Raw genomic sequence first — 24936 nt, forward strand, 5'->3', positions numbered from 1 at the left:
TGAAATTGTCGCATCACGTCACGGGATGACAAAACAATGCCCTGGTGTGACGTAGTTTCGCCGTAATAAAGGGGATTTACTGACTGCCCTGTGCCAGGTTTTTATTTTACGCTTAAATACGTTAAATACAAGTTATGTTTAAGCACAGGTTTTGGCCCCGAGGGCTTCTCCGCCCCAGGATGTGCGGTCTTTTGGGGTTGTTTGTCTTCAGAGGTAGTGCTGAAGTTGTTTGCTGTCAGCTTCCACCCTAATCTAACGAAATACCGGCGACTTTCCCAAAACCTGGATCAGTCTGCAGTGTGTGTGCTCAGTCTCTTCGCTGTGGCACCACAGGTGCATACTATTCATGGTAGAATCCAATATACCCTTTTAAAAGACATTTTTAAAGCGCATTTCGAAGCTGCGCGCTTTGTTTTTTGGAAGGTGGTGCTTTTCCCAGCCGTGAAAACCAGTCTTCTTCTGAATCCTTCCGCTTTTATTTGTCATAGTGTATTTATCACTCCTCTGGGCTGCCTGTACGATTACGATCTGGTACGTTATTCGTACAAATCAACAATATCAACACATTCTGTGAATTGAACTTTTTTGTCGGAGATAAAAAAAAAAACAGTCCTTGCAAAACGTTGAGTTTTAAGATAAGATACACTTTTATGTCCCCTAGGGGAGAAATTGAAGGGACACACAGCGCTTGTGTACATCTGGAAACATCCCAAAACATTACACAACACGTCTATTGCACATGCATAACTTGTTACAACTGAAATCCGGTGTACTGCAATGGTGCCGTGTCCTAGTTTCAGGACCGGACAAGGCTTTATTTTCATACAATAAATATTATTTTTAATGTTTTCCATGAAAACAGAAATATCCTTGAAAATGTTTACAGTCATCAACTCTGGAAAAGACCCACATCCCCAATCACAGGTTCCCTGTTGCATGACTGTAGATGTCAAATACCAGTTTAATTAATCCGATATTTTAGAAAGCATGGTAGATAATTCTTCTGTGTTTTGTCAACGCAAACTGAAACGGTATTTATTAATTAGCACTCTAAGGCTCTTGAGCCTCACGGAAGGACGTGTCTACCACCCACGTTATAACGTCGTAAGTAAACGTTTAAACATTGTCACATCATCCGGGAGGGGGTGCTACACATTGGTGGTGGTTTAGGAGGGTCCTCATTGTCTGTAAAACGCTTTGAGTGGAGCGTCCAGAAAAAGCGCTGAGCAACTGTGAGGATGTTTAGGGTGTAGGCGATGGGTCTGTGGGAAGGGTGTAATGATAGGAGAGCTGCCGGCAGAGGGCGCCAATGAGCTCGTAATAGTTTTACCAGTGCAGAGCAATTGATTAATTCTTTGAAGTGGAATGTTGGATCTGTGCACATGAGTGTGTCTTTGTACGTAAAGGGTGCTTGTTGTGCACGGTCTTGGCTGGTAGAGGAAATAAGAGGTAGCTGATTGGGCTAAGTAAATTGGTAGCATTTGCATTTCTATGTGTAAAACCTTTTGTTTCGTTTCAGTCTGTTACCGATCCTGGACTTTGATTTAAGCTTCTTTAAGTAGATAATGTGGGGAAATATGGGATTTGCCATGCATATTGGGATCTTCCACATGGGACATTTTAATTATCTTCCAGAAAGGCCAGTTCAATGCTTTTGCACTTCCCTGTGCTTTTTGTTTGGTAGTAAAATTCTAAATACAAATTTAAACTTTATGGTTAAATGCTGATGAATATTCCTTTGTCTTAACATTAGCACAGTGCAGTCTGGGACGCCCTTTTATCTGACTGAAGCTGGCTGATTTGAATACAATATTTAAATCTCATTCCCTGTTGGTTTGTTTTCCTGCCTGCATTTGTGGTTTTGCCATTGTGGATAAAGAGAAGAGACGTGGAGCAAGACAGACGGGCATCACTCAGCACAAACAATTTGCTGTCGAATCTGTGGGAAAGAGTCTGTGTGCAGTCCAAACGTGGAAAAGAAGAGCGCATGGTGGAACTAGCTGGCTTCACGTTCGTTTGGAGTCACAAAGAGTCACTCCTGAAGACATGTTAAGGATGGCTCATTTGATGTGTTTTAGGAAGTGCAAAACTGGTTTCGATTCATGGGCTGGATGAGGAACGAGACAGTATATTCCCTTTGCAGTTCTGGCAGACCTTAAGACCACCTGGAAATCAATGGAGAGCCAAAGGAATCGTTCTGGGGAGCCTCTCTGAGACTGCGGTGGTAAATTGACCAATGATTCTTCTGAACGGATGCACCTCTAGACACAGCTCTTGTGAAACGTGGCCAAGATCAGGTCTGACTTGTATCTCAGTGTCATCTCTCCTAAGACTATAATTTGATTCCAAGCCATGCAATTCAGAAACGTCAGTACACTTGAAAACAGAAGCAATGGGACAGCAGCTCCTGATCATGTCAAGATCATTGTGTGGACCCACATATGCATAGCTTTTGTGTCGGCTGTAGTGGGCTTAATACTCAGCATAACTGGACACAGAGCAAGAAGAGTCTCAATGCTGCTCTTGGGATGGATTTTTCTGCTTTCTGCATTGTTATTTAGTGTTGTGGCATTTGGGGTTTCCGTAGAGTACTGCTTTTGACCTGGTTGCAGAGTACATACTCTCAGCTGACAGATCTTCTGAGGGTGCACACGTAGAGAGAGAGCCATGAGCCCCATGAACAGGACTCAAGCTGACCTAAGAATCTCGATTCGCACAAGTCACTCTGGACACAAAGGCTTGAACTCTGTAACACCAAAGGGAGGGTTATTTTTGAAAAGATAGGGGCATTGCCGATTTTCTTTTTGACAGATATGAGCTTAATTTACTTTATTTTTCAATAAATAGCCATCTTTCTATGAATTAATTGCATTCGGTTTATTGTATGCCTCTACTGATTTTCGTACAGAGATTTCTCGAGCAGGCGGTACAGGCAATAAAAGTCCTGATTTGTGAGCTCCAGCGTTACAGGCATCGCAGCGGCACGCCTGATGACGTCATAAACTGCGCCGAAAGCCTCTGATCGTAGGGTCTTCTCTCGCTCCCAGTTAAAAATGGCGACGTCTGCAAGCTTGTTATTGTTGTCGCTTGTGCAGAAGAAAAAGTGTTAGGAACAGGAGGCTGGCAAAACAAGGTTCGGTTCCTGAAGGGCGGGTATGAAAGTGGTAGGGAAAGAGGATGCTGAGATCCACCGGCTTCTTCCGAGGGATTGACTGCCCTTTTATCGCAAACACCGCGAACGACAGTAACGAGAAAAGCAGCGGACGGCGGTGCAATAGACCGTACTGTCACTTCAGACACAGCAAGCCGAGGAGGGCGTCTTACAACGCCAACAAGCCGGAGCCCAAGGAGCTGAGCTTCAAAGAAAACGGCAAGTTTTAGTACTTCGTGTAGAAAACTGCTTTTTGGGGGAGCAAATGGAGTTCCGTAATATGCAAATGCATTGTGAGCTTGGTGTCAAGCGATACTGATTAATCTAAACGATTCGGTTTTCAAGAAAGCAATGAGCATTACTATGCCTGCGTAAAATTTTCAAATAGAACTGATGACGTTGTGCTCGTTTTTAACTTCCCTCGGCGTCATCGAGTAAGAGGGTCATTGCCTTCCAATGGCTCTCGTCCCGTTTAGCATTGTTGGTATCTGTAACATCCCGGTTTTCCGTTTCCTCAGTAGTTTACACCAGTAAGCGAATAGTAGTCACACAGCAGATGTTCCTCTAGGCTGTGGGTGAAAAGCTGGCGAGTGATACACACAAGGGCGCCTCAACAATGTTCCTACGAAGCGTTGCCAATAGCGGCTGTTTGGTGTTCATCTTCCTTGAGTCAGAATAACGCTTTTATATTCAGTGAATGGCAGCGAAGATCCCAGTCCTCGAGGATGCACAGGGGAATGGAAGATGTGCCGCGTTCCACATTTCCGTGCTGGGAAGGAGTTGTAAATTGTGCATACGTGCGACTGGAGCTCACCTTCAAAAGTATTCTTTGTCCTGCCCAAGCAGTATCTGATTGACAGGCACCTTAATCGTGAGACGACAGATCTGAAAACAGTGTCCTGGGCAAATGCCTTCTCATACTGTAGCTTAGACAGAATGTTGGGACAGAACTCTTTGCAGACACTAATGTCTCTTAAGAACCTGGCAAGTTTAATTAATATCTGACAGCCAGAAAGTTTTTTTTATTAATGCTAATAGTGTTAATCCCATGGTGGCACAACTGGATAGGTCTTGAATATCAAAAGATGAATTCTTGTTCCTTTGCAATTATTTTGTTTTCATTTTCATCATTATTATTTAGGATAATGTATATTAGATAGAACAGTTCTAAACCTTAGGAGCAGAATTATTTATTGGTGTATAATTGTATTAATACTCGTATGTGTCAACAGTGAGCTAATTGATAAACATGCTACGTGTTGTAATACCTTTAAGGTACAATATTGTTTTTCAGTTGATCCTAATAAAAAATATTAGGATAAAATACATTTACAAGATTCCTAGAAACTCCAGAATTGATCGACTATGTCATAGCCTTTTGCCTTTTTGAATGTTAGGGCAGAAGTACATTTAAAAAAGTGTACATGATTTAAAAAAAAAAAGTTTAAATCTGTATTGATCATAAAATATATTTTGTGAGTTGTTATCAATTTCGTTTGCTGCAGTAGCAGTTGTTTCATACGATGTACTTTTTTATAGAACAGTGAGTTTCTACAAACTCTTTGTGAATTTCATTGTTCTAAATCACCTGCACAAATTTATTTAATGTACTTTTATACAATGTCCTTTTAGAAGAGAAGCTTTCCTTTTCAGTGCTTTGCTAAAGCAGACAGACAAAGTCCTGATTGTTTTGCAGTAGGACTGCCTCAAGCTTCCTCAGATGGTGCTACACTTGTGGGACTGTTCTATTCTTCAGTCATAGAAACTACTTTTTACTATTTTAGTCTACTAATTTCTTATAAGAAAATCAAGTGTTGGCTGTTTTCCAGTCCCTAGGAAATCTGTGTGTGTGTGTCGGGAGCGTAGTTTGGATTCAATAGAAATTGCTGATCACAAAATGGAAAATAAACACGGTGAATCTAATTGTAATTTTTAAAAAATACTTAAATCACTAAGATCTTGTAACGTGAGTTGGCCATAATGTAAGTCTTTCATAAAACTACTCTGTGGAGGTGTGAAATGAGGTGCCCATACAAACTGGGAGCTGTTCCTATGAACAGTTGCATGTGTTGACAGATGGTACTACTTCAGCACAGTGTGAAACCTGGCCAAGTCCATCATGGCTCACGTGCACATAAGGACATGGTAGCTGTGTGGATCTGTTTAAAGTACAGTCTTTTTTTACCATGGCAGTGTTCCCTATGGTCTGCTTTGTATACAGATCAAACTTCATGAGCTCCACTGTACATGGCCTTTATAGTCCAGTGCAATATGTAGTCCAGCTTACTTTAGAAGCACCTTGTCTATCTTGAAAAATCTTTAGTAACTTGTCTGTTCACACTTTGCAGAACAAGGCTATGATCCATACAATCCTGAGGTAGTGAGGCCAGCAGGGCAGAATGGAGATCCAACAGAGCACTCTGGACCGCTGGATCCTGGTTTCCTGGAGCTGGAGCTGGTCAACAAGGCCATCGAAGCTGTCAAGAGTGAAGTGGAGCGTGAGCAGAAGAAGCTCTCGCGCTTTGAGGACCAAGAGTATGACCCCATGGCCAGGGTCAAAGGGCACAAGGCTGCTTCAAAGGACCCCTATAGCTCCCTTGAGTATGACCCCAGCAGCTATCAGATCATCTCCGCGGGAGACTACAACCCCACCCCACGCTCCAGGAAGTACACTCTGGACTCGGACAGCAAGAGTTTGGGAAACTCTCTGGAATACGTGCCCACTGCTGTTTCCAAGGCCGCCATCAAAAAACCTGCTCATCCTCCCCCAGCTCGGCAGAAATACACTCTAGATGGCTGTAAACCTTCAACGGATTTAGAGTATGATCCCTTGTCCAATTACTCAGCCCGACCCTTGAATAAAAAGAGCTCCTTGGACAAGAAGGGACGCAAGAGGCACCAAAAGGCAGGAAAAGCAGAGGAGGGTTACATGCCAGCCATGAAGAAACCTAGGCAGAAAACAGATTCCCAGACGTATAGCGCAAGCCCAACCTTTTCGGATTCGGATGACGAAAACGGGGACGAGTATCATCCCAGTCCCATCAGCAGGCTGCAGGGTGGCAGCTTCCCCCACAGAAAAGCAGAGGAAGAGGGGACGGGCTTCAGCCGGGTGGGGGCGAAGAAGGAGGTTTCCGAAGTGCCCGACAGCGAGGACTCTGAGTGCACGGACCCGGGCTGGACCGAGGAGAAAGGAGGAGAGGAGCAGCCTGCCCGCAGAGCTCTGGAGAAGAAAAGCGCTAAAACTGAGAGAGCCCCGGGTGGGGAGAGGGGCTCCAGAAAGAACTGCCTGAAGGACAAGGGAGGGAAGAAAGCAGAGGAGGGCAAGACGACTAACAAGGAGGCGCCCAAGAAGGAGAGAAGCGATGGGAAGAAAGCAGACGAGCGCGATAAAGCGAAGGAGAAGAGCACCAAGGACATCAAGAAGAGCAAAAGCGAGGGAAGCGGTGGGAAGGCGGAGAAGCGCAGGGCGGAGGCGGGGAAGGCGGATCAAGCACGGGGCGATGGCGGCCTGAAGAAGGGCAAGTCTGTGGACAGAGCGGACGCGAGCAGGAAGGACTCCAAGGACCCCGGCAAGCTGAAATCAAAGGAGCTGAGAAATGGGAAGCTGGAGAGCAGGGACAGGGAGAGGAAAGCAGCCAGCAGAGAGAAAGTGAAGCCGCCGACCGCCAAGGCGAAGCAGCGGACGCTGAGCCACGTGGACCTGTTCGGGGACGAGAGTGGGGAGGAAGGCAACCCCGGCGGCAGCAGGGCACGGGGGGCCGCGGCGGAGGGGCGGCGCAGCTCCAAGAGAAGGGCGTCCGAGTTCTCCTCCTCTTCGTCATCCGAGGGCGAGGCGCAGGAAGACGACGTCCTCTTGGAAGACTTGGACCTTTCTGGTCAGCAGATGGACTTGGACTGCGAGTCGGACCCCATGGAAGAGTGCCTGAGGATATTCAACGAGTCCACGGACGTCAAAATGGAGGACAAGGGGAGACAGGGCAAGCAGGTACAGTGTTCTCATGACACTGGTGTTCAGCCAAAATGTGTTCAGGAAGCCAAGGGGACATTGATTAGCAATCGGATCAGTTTTAGATACTGAGCACTTTTGAAGAATAAAAGTTCTTGTTTTGTTAAGTGTAAGCATTTGGCAATCCCAAATTCATGTGGAATATGGTTGCTGACACGAATTATCCAGTTTTTGATGTTATAAAATCAAACCACCCTGAGATTATCTTCAGAAATTATCTTGTTTTATACAGGAAAAAAAAACAAATTTGTTTTGTTTTATTTTCACTGTGTGCATGCGGTAGTTTTGGTTACATTTTCCAAATAAACCCCATACGAAAGTGAGGGTATGTTGGTGATGTTCCTCCCACATGGAGTACACAGATGGCAGGGACAGTGTGGGATGTTCAGAAGTTTGTGAATTACACAAGCATTGTCATGTATCATGATAATTGTTTTGAATGGCAGCTCTGTGTTTCTCTATCAACAATATAACTAACCAAAATGTAGAAACTAAAAATCGCACTAAGGTATAGCTTCAGGCATTCTTCTGTAACGATATTCACAAGTTGTTGCTTAATACCTGAATAAAAAGAGCAAAAACAGAAACCAGAAAAAAAAGGTTGTCACATACTGCAAGGTTTTCTGGGGTGCTGCATGTCTGTCAGTGATTCATGAGGATCAGTTCAATACAGCAGCATGAAAGACAAAAAACTCAGTCCACCAAAATACAAAACTGGACCAGCAAAAAGAACTCGGTTCTCTTTGAAGTGAACTGAGTAGCTTTTATTTCTGAACACCAATGGAGCACTGAGGTGGCGAAAACAAACCTCACAGAGTTCCTTTCCTGATGAGCTGAGTTATTTGTTTTGGAAATCTAGCTGACTTTGAAGAAAAATGCTTCTCTTTTTGTCTCAGGTCCCTAAAGAGCCAGCAGAGGATGGAGGCACAGACGGCACTTTAACAACCCTCTTCCCGGGACAGAAGAAGAGAGTTTCGCACTTTGTGACCAAAGGAGACGTGAGTGAGAATATTAAGAAGTGTACGCAGCCTTCCGTGTTGGCTTCTGTCTGCAGATGCTGTCGTTTAGGTCCCATGTGACACCGCCTCTTTCTGGATTAAATCGACTGGAACCGATCTGGAAACGGACCTGGGCTGGGTCTGGCTCACTTTACCCTGGCATGACTGAAAGACGAAAAGCTGGGTTGGAGTGTTCTTGGGATCTTAATCTTAGGGCTCCATTGGAGATTACTTTACAGTACCTACTAACTAAACTGAGAAGATGTCAGCGCATGCCGATTCCTGTCTTTCAGGCTGAGGTGACCCCCAGACCAGTGATTAGACCATACAGGAGGCCCACAGCCCAGGAGATCTGCTACCAGCGCATGCAGATTGCACAGCAGCAGGCAGCACAGCTGGCGGCAGCTGTCAAAACGGCCGGGGCCACGCCCGGGTACCCGGGGGAGAAGAAGAGAGTCGCTCACCGGCCTAGCCCCTCTACCCTGGCAGCCAAGCTGGGTGTGTTCACAAATCGCCAGAGACACCCCCCCCCCCCCCCCACTCTTTCTGCAGCCCGATTTCCTGCTGTGGTTGTCCCTGTGTAGTGTAGAGTTTCCTGTTCTGACTGGTTACCTTGGGAATGACTCAGGAATCACTGGACAGTGTGCCCTGACTCATTACTGTGGGCCAGAAGTCTCCTAAGCTGATGCCAGAGGGACTAGCATCCATTTAAAATAAATCTGCGTAAACCGAGGTCCTAATCAGTTCTTTTGCAAAACGGATGTTTGCACTACACAGTCATGAATCATACTTAAGGGCTCAAGCTAAACTGATTCTTGTATCTGAAGTAGGGGCGGATGGTGTTATAACTTCTTTTTGTAGTTCTACTGCTTAAATGTGCCAGAAAGGAAGGGAGCTGTTCCCTCGGTGATAGCAAGAAACATGGGTAAATGAGTAAAACAAGTAAATGAGTTGTGGGAGAGTCCTCTGACTTTGTTACCTGCTCTGCCTGCATGTTGTACAGCCCTGGTCCACAGGACGCAAACCCAAACGTGCAGTTTGGGTATTTCTGGGCGTTCCAGGTTGTAGTGCTAAAAGTTTTGAATTGGCGAGCTCTCTTTAGAGGTCATCATGGCATCTCTTTTCCGTTTGTTTCTGGCCTCCCTGTTCAGGTCCTGTGGAAGGCAAGAAGACTGGCAGTAACGCGGCCTCCCCCAGCAGGTCGGGCCCGAGCTCCCTGCCGGTGAAGGCGCACACCTCCGCCGCCATCCTTTCCAAGACCTGCTCCACCACGGCGCAGAGGCGGATGGCGCACACCCCCAGCTTGAAGGTAACCGCCCGGCCTTTTTGCTGAAGCACATTCTCTCCTTGAGAGCCACAGTCCGGCAATGGCTATAGGCTGTAGGTTAGTTCTTTATACTTTATAAAGTATGAGTTGATGGCACACTAAAAACAATTTATTGGTGACCCCAGTTGCAGTTGATTTGTTCAGTTAGGATACGAGGCTGCCAGAGTTTCAAGAGTTCATCTGAAATGAAAAGCCACCACACTGTAGTTCTCATGGGTCCCAGTTGATTTGTATGATTCACATCTTTGGAAATTACTGCCCTGGCTTCCTTTGGGAAACGGCTGGATGAGATCCTATGATCAGTTAGCTACTCATTGCCAAGCAGGCTAGATGGGCTGAAGGACCCCCACCTGCTGGTAACCTTTCTTGTATTCTTTTTCTGGGCTATGTTATTAGCTTTACTTCTGGTTTTAGTGCCTGATCTTGTTAAAAGCAACCGTGTGCTTTTTGTAAAATGAGATCTACGAAATCTTTCATTTTCTGGGATTGCTAGTTGAAGGCAGGATTGTTGCTGAAGTTTCCTGTTGTGTTTCAGAGCTCCAACTTGAAGAGGCCAGTCATTCCGACGGAGTTTGGAGCCAAAGTCCCCACCAACGTCCGCCAGAGATACCTCAACATCTTCATAGACGAGTGCATCAAGTTCTGCTCCACAGAGGAGGAGGCTTTCGAAAAGGCTGGTGAAAGTTCTTGCAGGCAGTTCAGCACATTTTGGAAGCGAACCGCCTGGAGAAGTTTATTAAACCTTCATTAAACCTCTTCCTTTCTCCCTCGCTGTGCGCAGGCTCTGGTGGAGGAGAAGGTGGTGTATGACAGGAGCAGCAGTCGCAATATCTACTTGAACGTGGCCGTCAACACGCTGAAAAAACTCAGGAGTCAAAGCAATACCCCGATATCGCCTACAACCAGTACGCTGCATTTGGATTTCTTCGCAGTTGTTTTTCAGCTTTTTGTGAAAGTAGTTCACAGTGGTTAACATAGATGCTTCGCAACGCTGGGGCTGAGGGTTCAGTTCTGGATCAGGGGGGCTACCTGTGCAAAGTTTGTATTTCCCCTTGTTAGTGTGGGTTTCCTCCCACAGTCTAAAGACATCCTAGTAGGTTAATTGGAACTCAGTTGAAAACGTACAAAGTTTTACTGCTATTTGATTTCTGTCTTCATCATTGCCTCTGCCCCCGGTTCACACTGGTGCCTTCATCCTGTCCCCCATTATATACAGCCCTCTTGTGTGGCTGTCGGCTGTCAGTCACATGGCGACGCAGTCTGAGGTCAGTCTGGATTGAGGGCAAGCACCCGCAGCAGACGGCTGGGAATCCACTCCTGGCCCACACAGTCCCCACTTGTCAGTGTTTCTGGGACACAATAGGTTTTGTTATTCCTTTCTGCAGGAACCTTAACGAAGGTTCGTTGTGAAGTCCAACTGACGCTCCACAAGCGGAGCACGGTGGTATTAACGTTTCGGTATTAAAAGCTGAGAAACTGTGGGAGTCCGTGGCTTCAGCACACCACTCTGCAGTGGAACTGGCTGTTGGAAAGGGTCTGATCTGCTCTGTTCTTCGCCATTCAGAGAGTCCCAGTGGAGGAAGCAACAAGAAGAGTCTTTCCCATGAGGAGATGCTGGGTGGCAGACTGGCAGCAAAGACCAGTTACACCATCAAGAGATCAGGAAAACAGCCAGAGGAAGAGCTGACAGGTGAGATTCTCTCATTTAAAAGCTAAAATTCTTTGCAAGACTCAATTTTCAGAGGGTTAGAGCTTATAGCTTATATTGTAGAGTGAAAATACTGAAGATTTATCCCAAATACATTTGCTCTTTTTATGAGATCAGTGGAATTTTTTGTTGTGAATTACAGCAAAAAACTGAGGACTTGCCAATAAAAATCAATCCTCTTCAACCGGGTCGCAGCTGAAAGCAGGTTGTTGTCGAAACCTGACCTGAGTGCATTGTAGACAGACGGCTGTGTTATGTGACATTTCAGAAACAAGGTAATCAGGAACAGCCATTGTGCCCTGTGTGGAAGTATTTTGTATAGTTCTAATGCATATGCAATGATCACTTCTAAACACCTGTTGATTGTAATAACAGAGGTGACCAGAGCTGTATTCGGTCTATAAAACATCTTGTACAACCGCTTGGATTTGGAGCACCATGGGGGAGACGCCTTGTTTGTGCCTTCTTTGGCGTTCTCCGGGAATGGCCCTTCTCGTCGCTGATCAAAACTCCTTCCAAACCTTCTGTGGCTTCTTGCACCTCTGCGCTGTGCTCACGAGGGTGTGCGTGAGCCGTGTGAGCTGAGCTCAGCTCGTCGTCTGTTGCGCAGGTTCAGTGCTGTACAGGAAGATGAAGGAGTACCTCATGACGCAGGAGCAGCTGCAGGAGCACGGCTACCCCTGCTCGCACCCGGACAAGCCTGGCCGGGCAGTGGTCTGCGGTGTGGCCGAAAAGAAGACTGCGGACCGTAAGATCTTTATGCTCCTTTTGTGTGTCTGTGCTCCTCTGTCTGGAGAGCACATGTCTGGCGTCCTGTCCAGGGTGTAGCCTGCCTTGCACTTGTTGCCTGCCAGGGTACGCTCCAGCTCCCCTGCAACCCTGACTGGGGGGGATGCAGTGGGAAAATGGATGGATTCTCCATAATGTGGCACTGATCCATAAGCAGGTTTTGTGGTTTCTTGCAGCGTTAAGAGAGCAAAGTAAGAGCTGCAATAAAGAAAAGAGGATGACATTCAGTCTATCAGGTGGTGCTTGTTAATGTGAAAAGTGACCATTCAGAGATAAGATCAAAACAAATTGGAAAAGTAGGAGGCTGCTGTGACTCGTGAGTTAATTAATCCAGACGGGATAACATAGCAGGGTAGTTTATTCCCAGCTCCTGCAGCCCTTGGTTTAAAGAAGTGGCATGACCTTGCGTTATCCATGCACCTTGTTTTCCAGCCTTTACCAAGGTGTGCTGCCGCTGTGGGACGGAGTACATGGTCACTCTGTCAGGGAGCTGCGTCCGCAGGGAGGAGTGCCACCACCACTGGGGCAGACTGCGCCGGCAGAGAGGTGGGTCACAGTGTGGAGGGACAGCTTCGCCAGGGTGAGGGAGGAGAGATGCAAGTTTTAACTACTGTCAGTCCCAGCGTCAAGTACAGTTGGGTCTCGACATTTGCAACATGGCAGGAAACGGTGATGAATAGCCAAATTCTCATTCAAGCAAGCCCTCCCTTATACGACCACATAATGTGCTGCAGTATAGAGTATGCATGGTTAAATGACAAGAAATTCTCCATTCTGTAATAGAGTACTAATGCATTGGCCTTACATTAATAAAAACATAGATCAACTCAAACAGAAGTAATCACAAACTTAGTAATGAGTTAAAACAACATGAATCCCTCCTCTGCATCCAGCAGATGCCTTACCTGCTATTTTCTGCTCCATGAGCAGCAGACCTCACTGTAATGAAACGGCCAATAAAACCATCAGGCAACCTGTCATTCCCCACACTGCTGACACAGAACCTGAAGCATTCGATACAATACTAAAACAAGACCACGCTGAGGAGCGAAGACTAGGTCAGTGGGTACTTGGGCAGGGGGCAGGGAGAGGCTCGGTCACTAGCTAGATCTGTCTCACTCCTCAATCCTCCTGGTCTGTTACACGGCTAATTTAAAACGGGTTACCCCTGCCCTTTCAGCCAGACCGAATTGCTAATCGGCGAATTCACAAACGTTGTATTCACAGATGCCGAGACCCTACAGTACAATCCCCTGTGTTTAAGACATGCTTATGTGACATTGCCAGTGCTTGCATGTTAATCGAACAACTGCTTCATCTTGGCACAGAGTGCTGAAGATTTTCTCCTAAATTCATTTATGAAGCAGAATGGGCAGTTACAAAGCCGTAGAGATGCGTATGTGCTTAATGAGAAAGTGTTGTGCAAGCAGCGGTCCTGGAGACGGCCCAAACGTGTAACCGGCTGGTCCCCCGGAGGTCCTGCTTCAGATTAGATGTTGCTGGTTTTGAGCCGAACGTCTGATGCGGATTGTGTTCCAGTGCCTGGCGGGTGGGAGACACAGTACAGCTGCTGCTCGGGGTCTGTAGGCTCTCCAGGCTGCCAGGTTGCCAAGGTAGGGACGGTGTGTGTGCTCTTTCTCCGACGGGGCTGTGTTTCATGCTATTCTGCAACAATGCTTTAATGAAGCACTTAGCCTTCAGTTGTTAAATGCTTCAGTTGTTATCTTCCAGCCTAGAGCTGTTTGCCCTGTTGTAGGGGTTTCCAATGCCAGGAAGGGATCGGGCCAGAAACATGGTGCTCTTGATCCTATTAGTGCTTAAGATCAGGTTTTACTAAATGAATCTGCTCTGTGAAGTGTTTATTTAGTGCAATATTGTATGACTTATCGTTGCCTCTGTACAATGGCTGACCCTGCGCTCTGACCCCAAGCTTCTCTCCCTGTCTGTGTGTCTGTCTCATGGAGAGCAAGTTGGGGTATGCAAAAAGACGAAATCCTAATGCAAGAAGTTTTATATGGTTAATAAACTGATCTTATAAAAAAAAAAATATAGACTTCAATTTGGCTTTCATGTGTAAGTTCCATATAAAACCACATGGGAGCAGTGTCGTGCAGCAGTTAAGAACCTCTTACTGTTTCACAGTTTCCAAGTGCTGGTTTGAGCCACCAGCAGGAGTTGGGTAAAGCACACATGAAATCTATTGACAGCCTCCCCCACACACACACCTGAAATAGTGTGAAAGGGATTTGTAGCCCCCAGTACTCTCTTGCAGCAACACGTGCAGGATGGGCGGAAGGAGAACCTGGAAGGGTTCGTGAAGACCTTCAGCAAGCCGATGCCCCCTGATGGCTATCCAGGGATGTACGCTCTGGACTGCGAGATGGTGAGGGAGCCGCCCTGTGTCTGATCTGCTGCGCTCGGGGGTCGATTCGAAGAGTCTAGCCTGTATCCTGCACCTCCCTTGTTTGCAGTTGCACTGTACGTGAAGGGGTAGGATAGGTCTTGAGGTGGATGGGTAACGTTGGTCTTTGCTTGGAGTTTTTCTTAATTTTCAGGACCATGCTTTTATGCATAGAATATATCTCATGATAAAACGTGTTACTCACATGGAAAGGATTAACTATTTTGATATGAATGACTCTTGGGTGTTCTGCTGGTTCCTAAAATATACGTCTATTTAAAGAATCTTTGATGAAAAATAATGTTCAGATGGTTAGAAGGTTAATGCTTATCATCTGATCACTATATAGATTCCATCCTCATAATTGCAGTGAAGTTTGATTTGAAAGAAATCAGGGCTGATTCACTCAAATTTGAATCTCTTCTCTTAAAAAAAACAGCTAATATTTGTTCAGACAATTACTTAAAGAGGTGAATCATGCTCCTGAAAGAGTGAATGAAATGCTGTTCTTGTTGTTGGGGAGACATGCTGTGTTCATGTGGGGTTTTTGTAACTGATGGGTGGGGTAGCCAGGCAGAGATCATCCAAGTGGGAACCTCACCTTCCCAGCAGTCAGTGGGTTTGGATCTGCCCTCAGCTTCTCCTTCCCTCTTGTTCCAGTGCTATACGAAGCAGGGTCTGGAGCTGACCAGGGTGACAGTCATAGACTCAGAGCTGAAGGTCGTCTATGACACCTTCGTCAAGCCTGACAGCAAAGTTGTGGACTACAACACACGGTAAAGCTTTCCTTGAAAGGTGCCACATTCTCGGCAGTGGAAAGTCATTGCTGATTATCCGCGTTCTCATTACCAGTCACCAGCTGGTGGGAGTCATTGTTTATTAAGGTGTTCCAGCTTGCACTGACCCAAGCTGGAAACAAAATAATAGCTGTTTGTTTCTAATTAGAAAGATAGCCAAATTAGCTGCAGTGCATATAAACGAGAATTTTGCATGCATGCAAATATTAACTGAAAACGTCATTGTTTTTTTTAGAGTTTTCTGCCATTATTGTTTTGAAAAAACGAACACGGACTGCATTAACAAGTACTGGGAATTAATAATATCGCCAAATCATACGATCATTAATTCTGGTTTAAAATACTCGCAGCCGGGGTTGTAAATAAGTCCAGGACACCATCCATGCATGAATTAAAGTGCCGTTTGCAAAACTCCATCACGTCTTTGTGTTCTGCCTGCAGGTTTTCGGGGGTGACAGAAGAAGACCTGGAGAACACCACCACCACCATTCGGGACGTGCAGGCGGTGCTGCTCAGCATGTTCAGCGCAGACTCCATCCTCATTGGGCACAGCCTGGAGAGCGATCTGTTTGCACTGAAGGTAAGCGGATGACAGCCTGGGCCGCAGCGACTTGGGATCATTAGCCCCGTTGGGAACAGCGCAGGTGAGCTGAGGAGTCTCGCGGCAGCATGCGGCACATCATTCGGGCCTCACGAGGGATGCTCGTTCATTCTGAGTTTTGTTCACTTGTGCCCAGCTTCCTTCAGATGATCTGCAGGAGCCGAGTTATTTTGCATCTATCCTAAATGGTGCCAACTTGATAAAGTAAAAAAATGCCCAGAGCTCATCATATATTACTCATAGGCAATTTCCCAAGGTTATTTATTTCGAGTTCATAAGGACTGCTCCTGGTAGAAATTCTTAAAGTGTACGTCGGGCTGCCCCCTGCATCCTCAGAGTGCTGCTGCACCATCCAGCTTCAGTGCGACTCCCTCAGAAGCCTCAGACGTTTCCAGCTCTGATGTTTATATGGGCGACGGGATCCCAGCGAGCCGCTTGTGATCTTATCTTATCTTGCACAACGATGCCCTCGTGTTTTTCGTTTCCCCAGTTGCTCCACAGCACCGTCATCGACACGGCCATAGTCTTCCCTCACCGCCTGGGTCTGCCATACAAGCGCGCGCTGCGCAGCCTCATGGCTGACCACCTCAAGCGCATCATCCAGGACAACGGTAAGCCCGTCCGAGGATTCCTCACGGAATAAAAGACAAGGATTTGAGGTGTGGTTCGGTCTTAGTACTGTCCCAGGGAGAAGGGCCGAATGAAATACAGGCTAGATTTTAGACTTTTCTGCCTTATGATAAACTTCAACACTAATGGAAAAACAAAAGTCCGTATTTTCTCTGGGAGATTTAATTTACTTGTCCAAATGTCATTAAAATTCAGTGCAATGTAGATTTTATGAGAGATGCATTATTTGTTAGTACAATTTTTTTCAGAAGACCTATTGATTGTGGGCTAATTCTCAGAGTGCAGGCTCTTCCTGACCGCAGCGTCTGTCCAGTTACAATGCACGATGTCTTCCAGCTGTTTTATAGCCGTGTGTGGGGTCTGTGTTTTGAAAACACACTGCTTATGATTACTGGATTACTAATATGCTGAGCATTCTAGAAAAAAATTGTTCTTAGGAGAACAGGAACAATTAATATAGTTGCTGTTTATGTTTAACAAGAGAATGGTTGCATTGACATCTGGTTATTATTGGTCAGGAATGTTAGAGGTCCTTATATTCCCCATACTGGATACCCCAAAATACAAGAAAGGGTAGTTTCCCCAAGCAGGAAAATTGGTCCCTGAATGTGTTGTCTGTGGAGAAGACTAGCTTTCCAGAATCAAATCAAAGTGGTATTTTTAAAATGTAACAGTGGATTACTACTGTCCTAGAATTTTATTGATCAGTGGCACAAGTTGCATTGATGAACAGACTTAAGTGTCATTTACTTTTTAAAAACAAATTCCTCTGTGCAGTGATAACTTGTTCTAGAGTCTGTCACCACTGTGGCACAGAAGACAAGGCAGTGAGAGTACAGAACCGATAAAATGCCAAGAGCAGCCCTTGACATTGTAAACGAGAAGGTCTCGGCCTGCAAAGATTATTCGCACAACAGCAAAAGACTAGTGGGGAGTAAATGTCTGAAAGACCACTTTGGCAACCCGAAAGTGGGTTTTCAAAGATACAGTAGTTAATGTTGGCGTTCCAAAGAAATCTGGCCCTAAGTCTGAAAGATGTGCGGACAGCCGAGTGGGGGTTTGACAAGGGTGCGCTTGCGCGCTCTGCTCCCGGCCCCAGCGCCTGACGCGCGGAACCGCTTGTCGCCGAGCAGTGGAAGGACACGACTCCAGTGAGGACGCCAGCGCCTGCATGGAGCTGATGATCTGGAAGATCAGGGAGGACGCCAAGGTGAAGAGATGACCCGGGCCGGGGCCTGCGTAGCGGCGAAGCGCGTGCTCGGGCGCGGACACGAGGGGGCGGGAGACCTTCCAGCTGCTGCTGGAGGGGCACTCGAGAGACCAGCCGGGAAGGAGAGGGCCCCCCCTCCCACAGGGACGGAGCGAGGCAGCAGGAACTGCGCGTCCAAGGGGCAGCGTCCCCAGCTGGATGGAGCAGCCAAGTTTAACGGCCGGCTTGGGGCTGGCATCCTGAACGACTGGGTTAGAGACAGAGTTTTCTTTAATTCTGATCATGATCAGCACTATTAACTTTATTTTTCTCCCGCGGTTCCCAGCTGCTCGCATTTCTAACCTTGTATGTGTACGTAGGTCACGTTGTGCTTTTTCCCCACATTCAAAATAGACAATGCAAGTGCTTCTGGTAGCCTAGTCAGCCAGGGCAGGGGAATTCTGGGAAGACCGTTGGAAGTATCCCTAACTGGGCAAAGTGTATAAGTTTGCAAAAAAGAAACCTTGCAGTAAAAAGTTGTTTTTGGAGTTTGGTGCCTTGAATGGAAAAACGTTGTAGCAATTCAAGTAAAATGATTATGCCATAACACACCACAGATCCAGCCTAGCATGCAGAGCTAGTTCAGCATCATGCTCTAAACACGGTGAATAGCAAGAGGGGTTGCCAGTGCTTGCTCTGGGGATCATCCCAGCAGAGCTCTGCTATGTGATTGAGTCCTTAGTTGATCTCAGGGATAGGGTTCACATGAACCGTTTTCACTTTAACGCCTTGGAGGTTGGAATTTAACTGGTGCTTTTAATAAGTTCACCTTGAGATCTCCAAATTCTGCATCAGGTGTTTCTTAAGACCTCCCGTCAATTAAGGAAAACCGGTCCTCTGAGGAAATAAGACGGCTTGTGCGGAGCTGCCAGGACTGGGGCTGGGGCTCCTCACCGGACACGCCTCGCCCTCTGAAGTGCTCTCTTGTTACACCTGTTTTAAAAGTCTCCAGACTTGATAGTTTTTCACTGGACGTTAAATAATTGACCTGTGCTTTTTGTTTATGAAAAGATCTGATTTAAATGAACCTTTTTCCTGTAAAGCCTTCACTCAGCAGGAGATCCTGGCTGTTTTGTGAAATTTCTATCTTTATTAATGTGCTGAATGTATGAAGAATGGAGGCACTAAGTGAACTGTGCTGTAAAGCCTACGTTAATAAACCAAATATGGGAGAGCTTGGATGCTTATTTCAAAAACCGTTCTATTTTCATTTTTAAAACTGGAATTCTGGAAAAGCTTCAAATCAGAGGGAAGATGTTCTAAAACTCACTTTAGATTGAGTAGGTTGATCGTTTTTTTTTTAATTCCATTCCTCTGAAGGCTGGAGCACAAAACATGTATAGAGATTTTACCGTAGTACAACCAGGAAGATTAATATGAATTAGATGGGTTTCCATGCTTCTTAAAACCTTGTCTTTCCCTTATGAAAAGGGAAAATAAATGTTTAAATGTTCAGAGGCACGGAAGTTTAAATCCTCTTTCCCCCCAAAACAAATAAATGGTCTTTAATCTGATGATGCATTCTACCAGTTTCAGCAGTAGAGTTGTCAGTGTTGCTCAGTCAGGTGTATCAGTTTACCACAGTCTGGCATTCATACACTCCCAAAGCCTCATGTGTTTAATTAGTACTTGTGCAAGTGAATTCCCGAAAGGTTATTTTATTAGTATAATATTTGTGAGCTAATATTTGAGGCTGAAATAGAGACTCTTCTAGCAATACATGCAGGATTTCTTTTTCTCCAATTTATAATTACATTTTGTAATTTACAGAATAAATTGGTAATTGGTAATTTGTAACCAAAGAATATCATAAAACAGTTTGTTAATGCCCCCATCTGAATCAACATTTGTTTAACAAGTCCTATTTCAACAGGATGTGTCGTGTTGTACATTATTTCATAGTCAAGTTTGTGATGAAACGGTTAGATTAAAAATGTCTCCAAATGTTTACATCATAAACAACAAACATCAGTAAATCAATGAGCTTTGTTCTCTCAATCAGTTTCTTTTCACTGGTCCACAGTGCAGTTTGATAGCTGCACAGCCACAAGTGACTCATTCTTTTTATTTATGGTGCTGTGGGCATTGAAATTGAAGTGTGTATATACAGCACCTTTCCTTAATACTTAGTCATCTGTTTTCTGTAACCCATCCATTATCTAACTGCTTCTTCCAGTTCAAGGTCATGGGGGAGCTGGAGTCTATCCTGGCATGCAACAGCACCAGACACCAGTGCACTGCAGGGCACACACAGACACAAACGAGCACACAGTCACACCAGGACCAGTTTTCCCAGATGCCAATTGATCTACCAGCATGTCTTTGGACTGTGGGGGGGGGACCAGAGCACCTGGAGGAAACCCACATGAACATGGGGAGAACATGCAAACTCCACACAGCACCTCCGGTCCAGAAATTGAACACAGGGCCCCAGCACTGCGAAGCAGCATTGCAATCCACTGTATCATCTGCTTTCTGTAACAACAGTTTTAAGTTATTATTTTCGTGGTCACAGCTAGTACTAATGGAAATTCACAGACAGTGGTGCCCAGGTGTGGGGGCCGTGTAGTCAGGAATTCCCTCCCTGGTTCATATTAAATCTTTCCACCTCAAACCTACCCTGGGACAGGCTGACTGATACTGGCATCAAAGAGCAAAGGACGTGTCCGTGTTGTGCCCCTGGGTTGATACCTCAAAACGGCAATGTGGATGACAAGTGTTCATGTGTATCAGTCTTATACCTGGCAGTCACTAGTCTAAACAGCAGTAATATTGGAGATGTGCTTAAATCAGCATGAGGCAACCGACACAAGAGCATGGCTTTTACATGGAGCCATGCATGTGTGTGTGTGTGTTTAACTCCTGTAGGGACAGAAGCTTCAGACAGAGCTGAGGAACATCCCCAATCAGACAAAAACAGGAGGAATATAAACTCCCAGATTCCTTTAATATGTAGTTACAATTTGTGTTTTAAAAAAAAACTGCTCACGTGTGTTTCTTTGCCACTGTTGAATCAAATATCTTTTCAGTTTGATGTGTGTAGTGTTGTGCTTTGATTATACTTTACTTCAGGCTTTGTGTATCTCCCTCTTGTGACCTTTGGGTCAAATAGTAAGTTTTCCTTGACCTGTCCTGAAAGCCATGCCTCTCACTAGTCTTGATTGGCTTCTGGGCTTTACTCATATCGCTTAATATGCAGTGTTTACACTTCTGTCTATTCTAGACGTGTTGTTTTTTTACTAGGTGCTCTAATTGGCAGCACACTCAAGGATATGTTATAACTCATAAAAAGATGGACACCACAGTACAGTTATTTACTTGGCTAGTTTTTTTTTTTATTTGTATCCCATCAATGTTTGACCTGCAGAATCTCCTTCAACTTCCTTATTGCCCTATTCTAAAGATAAACTACTTCTACAGTGTACAGAGCAGCACACAAACCCAGAACAACTTCTGAAACTAAGCAATTAAGGAAATGAGCCCTGATTAATTAGTGAAGTCTTTTATGCAGCATATTTTTATTTTCACTTAAAGACTAATCCTTAACTGCCATTGTGCATTGTGCCATTTAGCATTGCGTATATGCTAAAGACTTGCTGCAGTTACATTGGTTCTTTAATTTCACGACACAAGGGTGATTTGAACGGTTTGTGATTTTTAGAAAAAGCCCTGCACCAAATTGGAGTTCGACCACTGAAGCCACGGATGTAATAAGTAGTCCCACTTGCTAAAATACTTTGACAGTGTCTTTTCGGTTGCATGGAACTTGTTACAAATGCTGTAGGGGGTAGTCACTCAATACGTGTATATTCCACCTGCTAGTTAGGTATTTCACTTGATGTTGTGTCGAGATACAATAACTATGCTAATAAAGTTAAGAAACTGAGTAACCTTATACAACATTGTGTAAAGTTCAGTAATATCTGTAAGTTGTATATATTCTGAAATGTTACGTTTTTGTATTGTTTTTTTCTATTAAAGGAAAAAAAAGTCAACCTGACTGACACTTTGTTTCTCTACAATTTTTTCGGTTTTGTATTTAATCTGCCATTTAGTATATCCAAACACCAATGACTGCTACTGGTCTGAAGGGCACAGCCAAGGGAGTTTCATGGGGTTCATGTTAAAAGTGCAGAATTTAAATCGAGACGTTGTGTTGCAACTGTATAATGTCCCCGTACGATTTTATTTTGAATATTGTGTGCAAGTCTGGTTAACCCGTTCTGGAAAGGATAATGCTGCTCTCTAATGGGTTCAGGGAAGCAAAGCTGGTGACATAACAGGGCTCAAGAGCAGGTCCTGCACTGACAGGCTGAAGGACCTGAACCTTTTCATTCCTGAGTGGGGCAGACTGACTGTGAGGGGGCCTGATCCTCAAACCATCAGAACCAGCCAGAGGACTCGAGTGGGGAAACTATGTGGAAGTGCCTTTAAGGCCAAGATCAGGAGGCTCTTCTTTACCCAGAGTCTGGAACGAGCTGCCCAGCCATTTGAGCCCTGTTGAAGCCGGTGCCCTGACTTCTTTCAAGTCACAGCTGGATGAGATCCTGCGTCAGGCCTCTCCTCATTTCTAACTACTCCTCCGTTCACAGCTGCGAAGCAGTAGCACAGCCAGGAACCTTGTTTTTTCAACAAGCAGGGCAGTCTGAGTAAGGGGAGTGCTTTTATGAAGTACGCAATGGCATTTGTAATTTCATCCGCTCTTACAAAGAGCTTGTTCCCTACTGCTGGAACAAGATGCAAAAGTAGATTAAACAGATATATAGAATGCCATCAGAGTGTGGATATAGTCCTTCATAGTGTTGAGAGTTGGGCATGATAAGTATTTGAAAATAGCCGAGAGGCCGATTCATTTGACTGTCTTCCTGTTAAAAATATATTACCTGATATGTGATATAAGGTGTAAAACAATGTTTCTCTGTCGCTTTATGTTGCGGTGATTTCTTGGCCATGCAGAAGTGTTGGGATTGGCCCCTTAATGAATATCTCACTCCCGCTGTCTTACCCATCAGAGAGGTTTTCCTATTTGAGTCAGGTGTCTAAACAGGCATCTCAGACAGGGCAGGTGGAGATCGCCTGGGTTGAGCCCCACTGTAGTGAGTATGCCCTGGCCGAGCTCTTTGAAGGAGAGGCCTGCAATAAAATGGGAACACAGTACTGTCAGGGTGCCTTAATAAACACATAATAGGGTCTTGATGGTGTGTATGTAGCGGTGCATATTTTAGAGTCCGTAGTTTTGCGTTTGCTGGTCAGCATGTCTGTCCGAGTGGAGGTCTTCGCCACCAGGGGCTGCCACAGGGTTCAGCAGGTCCGTCTAGGGGCACCTCTGCAGAGCCCCTTCTGTTAGGTGGCAAACCCAACGACTCTCATCTTTTCTCTTTTAACAGATGTTTCGTGAAACAAACCCCATTATTCCCCTCATCAAGCACCATTTGTCCATTGAGCTCATCTCATCACTTGTCAGGATGCATTTGCAGAGACCCAGCTCGCCACCCCAGGTATTAAAGAGCCTCTGAAGTGGAGATCAATACCGGCACAATGTGCTGAAGCGCGTGAGAGGGGAGGGGGGGTTTAAGGGATCAAGCATGTGAAGCTTCTTAAAAGGAAGGACAAAAAAGCTTAAAGACTTCTTCATTACCAAATTCGATCAGCTCTGATCACCCTTGACTCCCTGGGCCTGCAGAGGGTTGCCCCAACACCAGTGCGCAGTGAAAAGACTTGCACCCCATGCTGAGAGAGCATCACATTGTCCTCTGACAGGATTTGAGGGTGACAGAGAGCGGTTTCTCTAGTCTTATTTGTTTTCTGACTTGATGCATGGGTAGTACCCAGCACAAAGATTCAAGTTTAAAGCCATCTGTGACTGTAATGGAGTGTATCCCACCTCGCTGATTTGTGCATCTTTGGTTTTGGTTATGTGCTATTATCACTGTGATATTTAGTGTCTATTAAATGGGACCAGTAGGGGGCGCTCACCCTGCCGTCTGTGTGGGTCCTAATGCCCTGGTATATTGATAGGGGACACTATACTGTAAAAGGCGTCCTTCAGATGAGATGTAAAACCTACTCAGACCTAAAGCCATGCGGTCTCTCACGTTACTTGTGTTGTGTTTGACCATTTTTCAACTTGACCTGTGCATTGTGTCTCAGATGAAGCCTGGGCTTTTCTCTGTTTGAAACTTGTGCATCGGAGTTGTGACACATTCAGCTATTCCAAAAAAGCAGTTTTATTTCCTTGGCAACGGTTTGACAATTGTCAAATTGCAAAAATTTAGGTCATTTGGGTGTATTAAAAACTATGTCAGATAGCCATTCGCGTGTCAGCTCACATGTGTTTTCAGTTTTTCCATTTTGGAAACATCCGTTAGCACAGATATGTTTTTAAATTTCAGCTGTGTACTGTATATACCCAGACAGCTCTATTCCCCTCTGTCCCCTTGGCACAGTGCTAAAGGGGATTTACTTTCAATGAAGACGTTATATAATGTTTTCCTTGTCGCTGTGTTAATATACATTTTCTTTGTCCGTCCCCTGTGTAGTTTGTGTTAAAGCTGCTCGAAAGCCCTTCAGCCGCTGCGTCTGTGTGTGTGTGTCCTCTCAGTCTGTGGCCTGTCGGCTCAGGTCTGCTCAGGCCCGGCAGCCTGAATGCTTCTCAGCGTGATCCTGGGGCTGGGCTGAGCACGCTTAATGGGCAGACCGGCACCGCTGACCCCCAGGACAATTTGTGTAACGCTGGGAGGTCAGAGGTGAGCTGAGCGGATCGATTCCTCCCAAATGAAGAACTCTTTAACAGCAGCCTGGGCTGCCTGGTCCCTCACAGCCCTGTGCTGTTCCTTAAAGGCAGGCCATTGTATGCACTATTGATCGGCCTGCTCAAGGGGTCTCTCTTCAGCAGCGCTGAGCGGTCAACTGACACCAGCAAAGCTCTTCCCTTGGCAGGTGCTTGTCAATACAAATTTCCACTATTGATAAGCAATTAGAAAAGGCCTGCTCCCCACTTAAACATCTGTTATTTAGCAGATTAACAAATGGTTACTTTCAGAATCGGCTTTTAATCCCCACCAACCCAAACACACACACGCCTTCCCCTGCAGTTCGACAATACAAAAACTACTAAAACCCTGAAGCTGCAAAATACAGCTTTTCAAAGTGTCAGCAAAGAAGGGGCAGTTTTTAAAAGAGTTGTAGAGAATAGTAGATAACATGTATACAGTATCTGCAATAAATAAGCATAGACATTTTTAAGCTGTTTCAATATTTTCCTCACAGAAGTTATTCC

At 45.4% G+C, this 24936-nt stretch overlaps 1 protein-coding gene across 1 annotated transcript; it reads left to right on the forward strand.

Moving 5' to 3' along the window:
* Positions 1–1216: 1216 nt before the first annotated feature.
* Positions 1217–21666, forward strand: rexo1 (REX1, RNA exonuclease 1 homolog). Its single transcript, XM_006639919.3, has 17 exons — positions 1217–1232; positions 1880–3370; positions 5500–7136; positions 8054–8155; positions 8449–8653; positions 9307–9464; positions 10018–10155; positions 10264–10387; positions 11047–11172; positions 11801–11938; positions 12412–12525; positions 13519–13592; positions 14252–14362; positions 15041–15156; positions 15619–15757; positions 16269–16389; positions 17542–21666. Exons 2-17 carry the CDS (start codon positions 3178–3180, stop codon positions 17628–17630), a joined length of 3585 nt encoding a protein of 1194 aa, XP_006639982.2. The 5' UTR covers positions 1217–1232; positions 1880–3177; the 3' UTR covers positions 17631–21666.
* The last annotated feature ends 3270 nt before the right edge of the window (positions 21667–24936 follow it).

The sequence above is a fragment of the Lepisosteus oculatus genome, chromosome 29 (genome assembly GCF_040954835.1).
Source record: "Lepisosteus oculatus isolate fLepOcu1 chromosome 29, fLepOcu1.hap2, whole genome shotgun sequence".
Classification (NCBI taxonomy): domain Eukaryota; kingdom Metazoa; phylum Chordata; class Actinopteri; order Semionotiformes; family Lepisosteidae; genus Lepisosteus; species Lepisosteus oculatus.

What these genes read in the sequence shown, in the direction of transcription:
- rexo1 (XM_006639919.3), top strand. Translation starts at nt 3,178, where the DNA reads ATGCTGAGATCCACCGGCTTCTTCCGAGGGATTGACTGCCCTTTTATC. An exon ending in GCTGAGCTTCAAAGAAAACG is followed by an intron (nt 3,371 to 5,499) that starts GCAAGTTTTAGT and finishes CACACTTTGCAG; the next exon opens with AACAAGGCTATGATCCATAC. An exon ending in CAGGCTGCCAGGTTGCCAAG is followed by an intron (nt 13,593 to 14,251) that starts GTAGGGACGGTG and finishes ACTCTCTTGCAG; the next exon opens with CAACACGTGCAGGATGGGCG.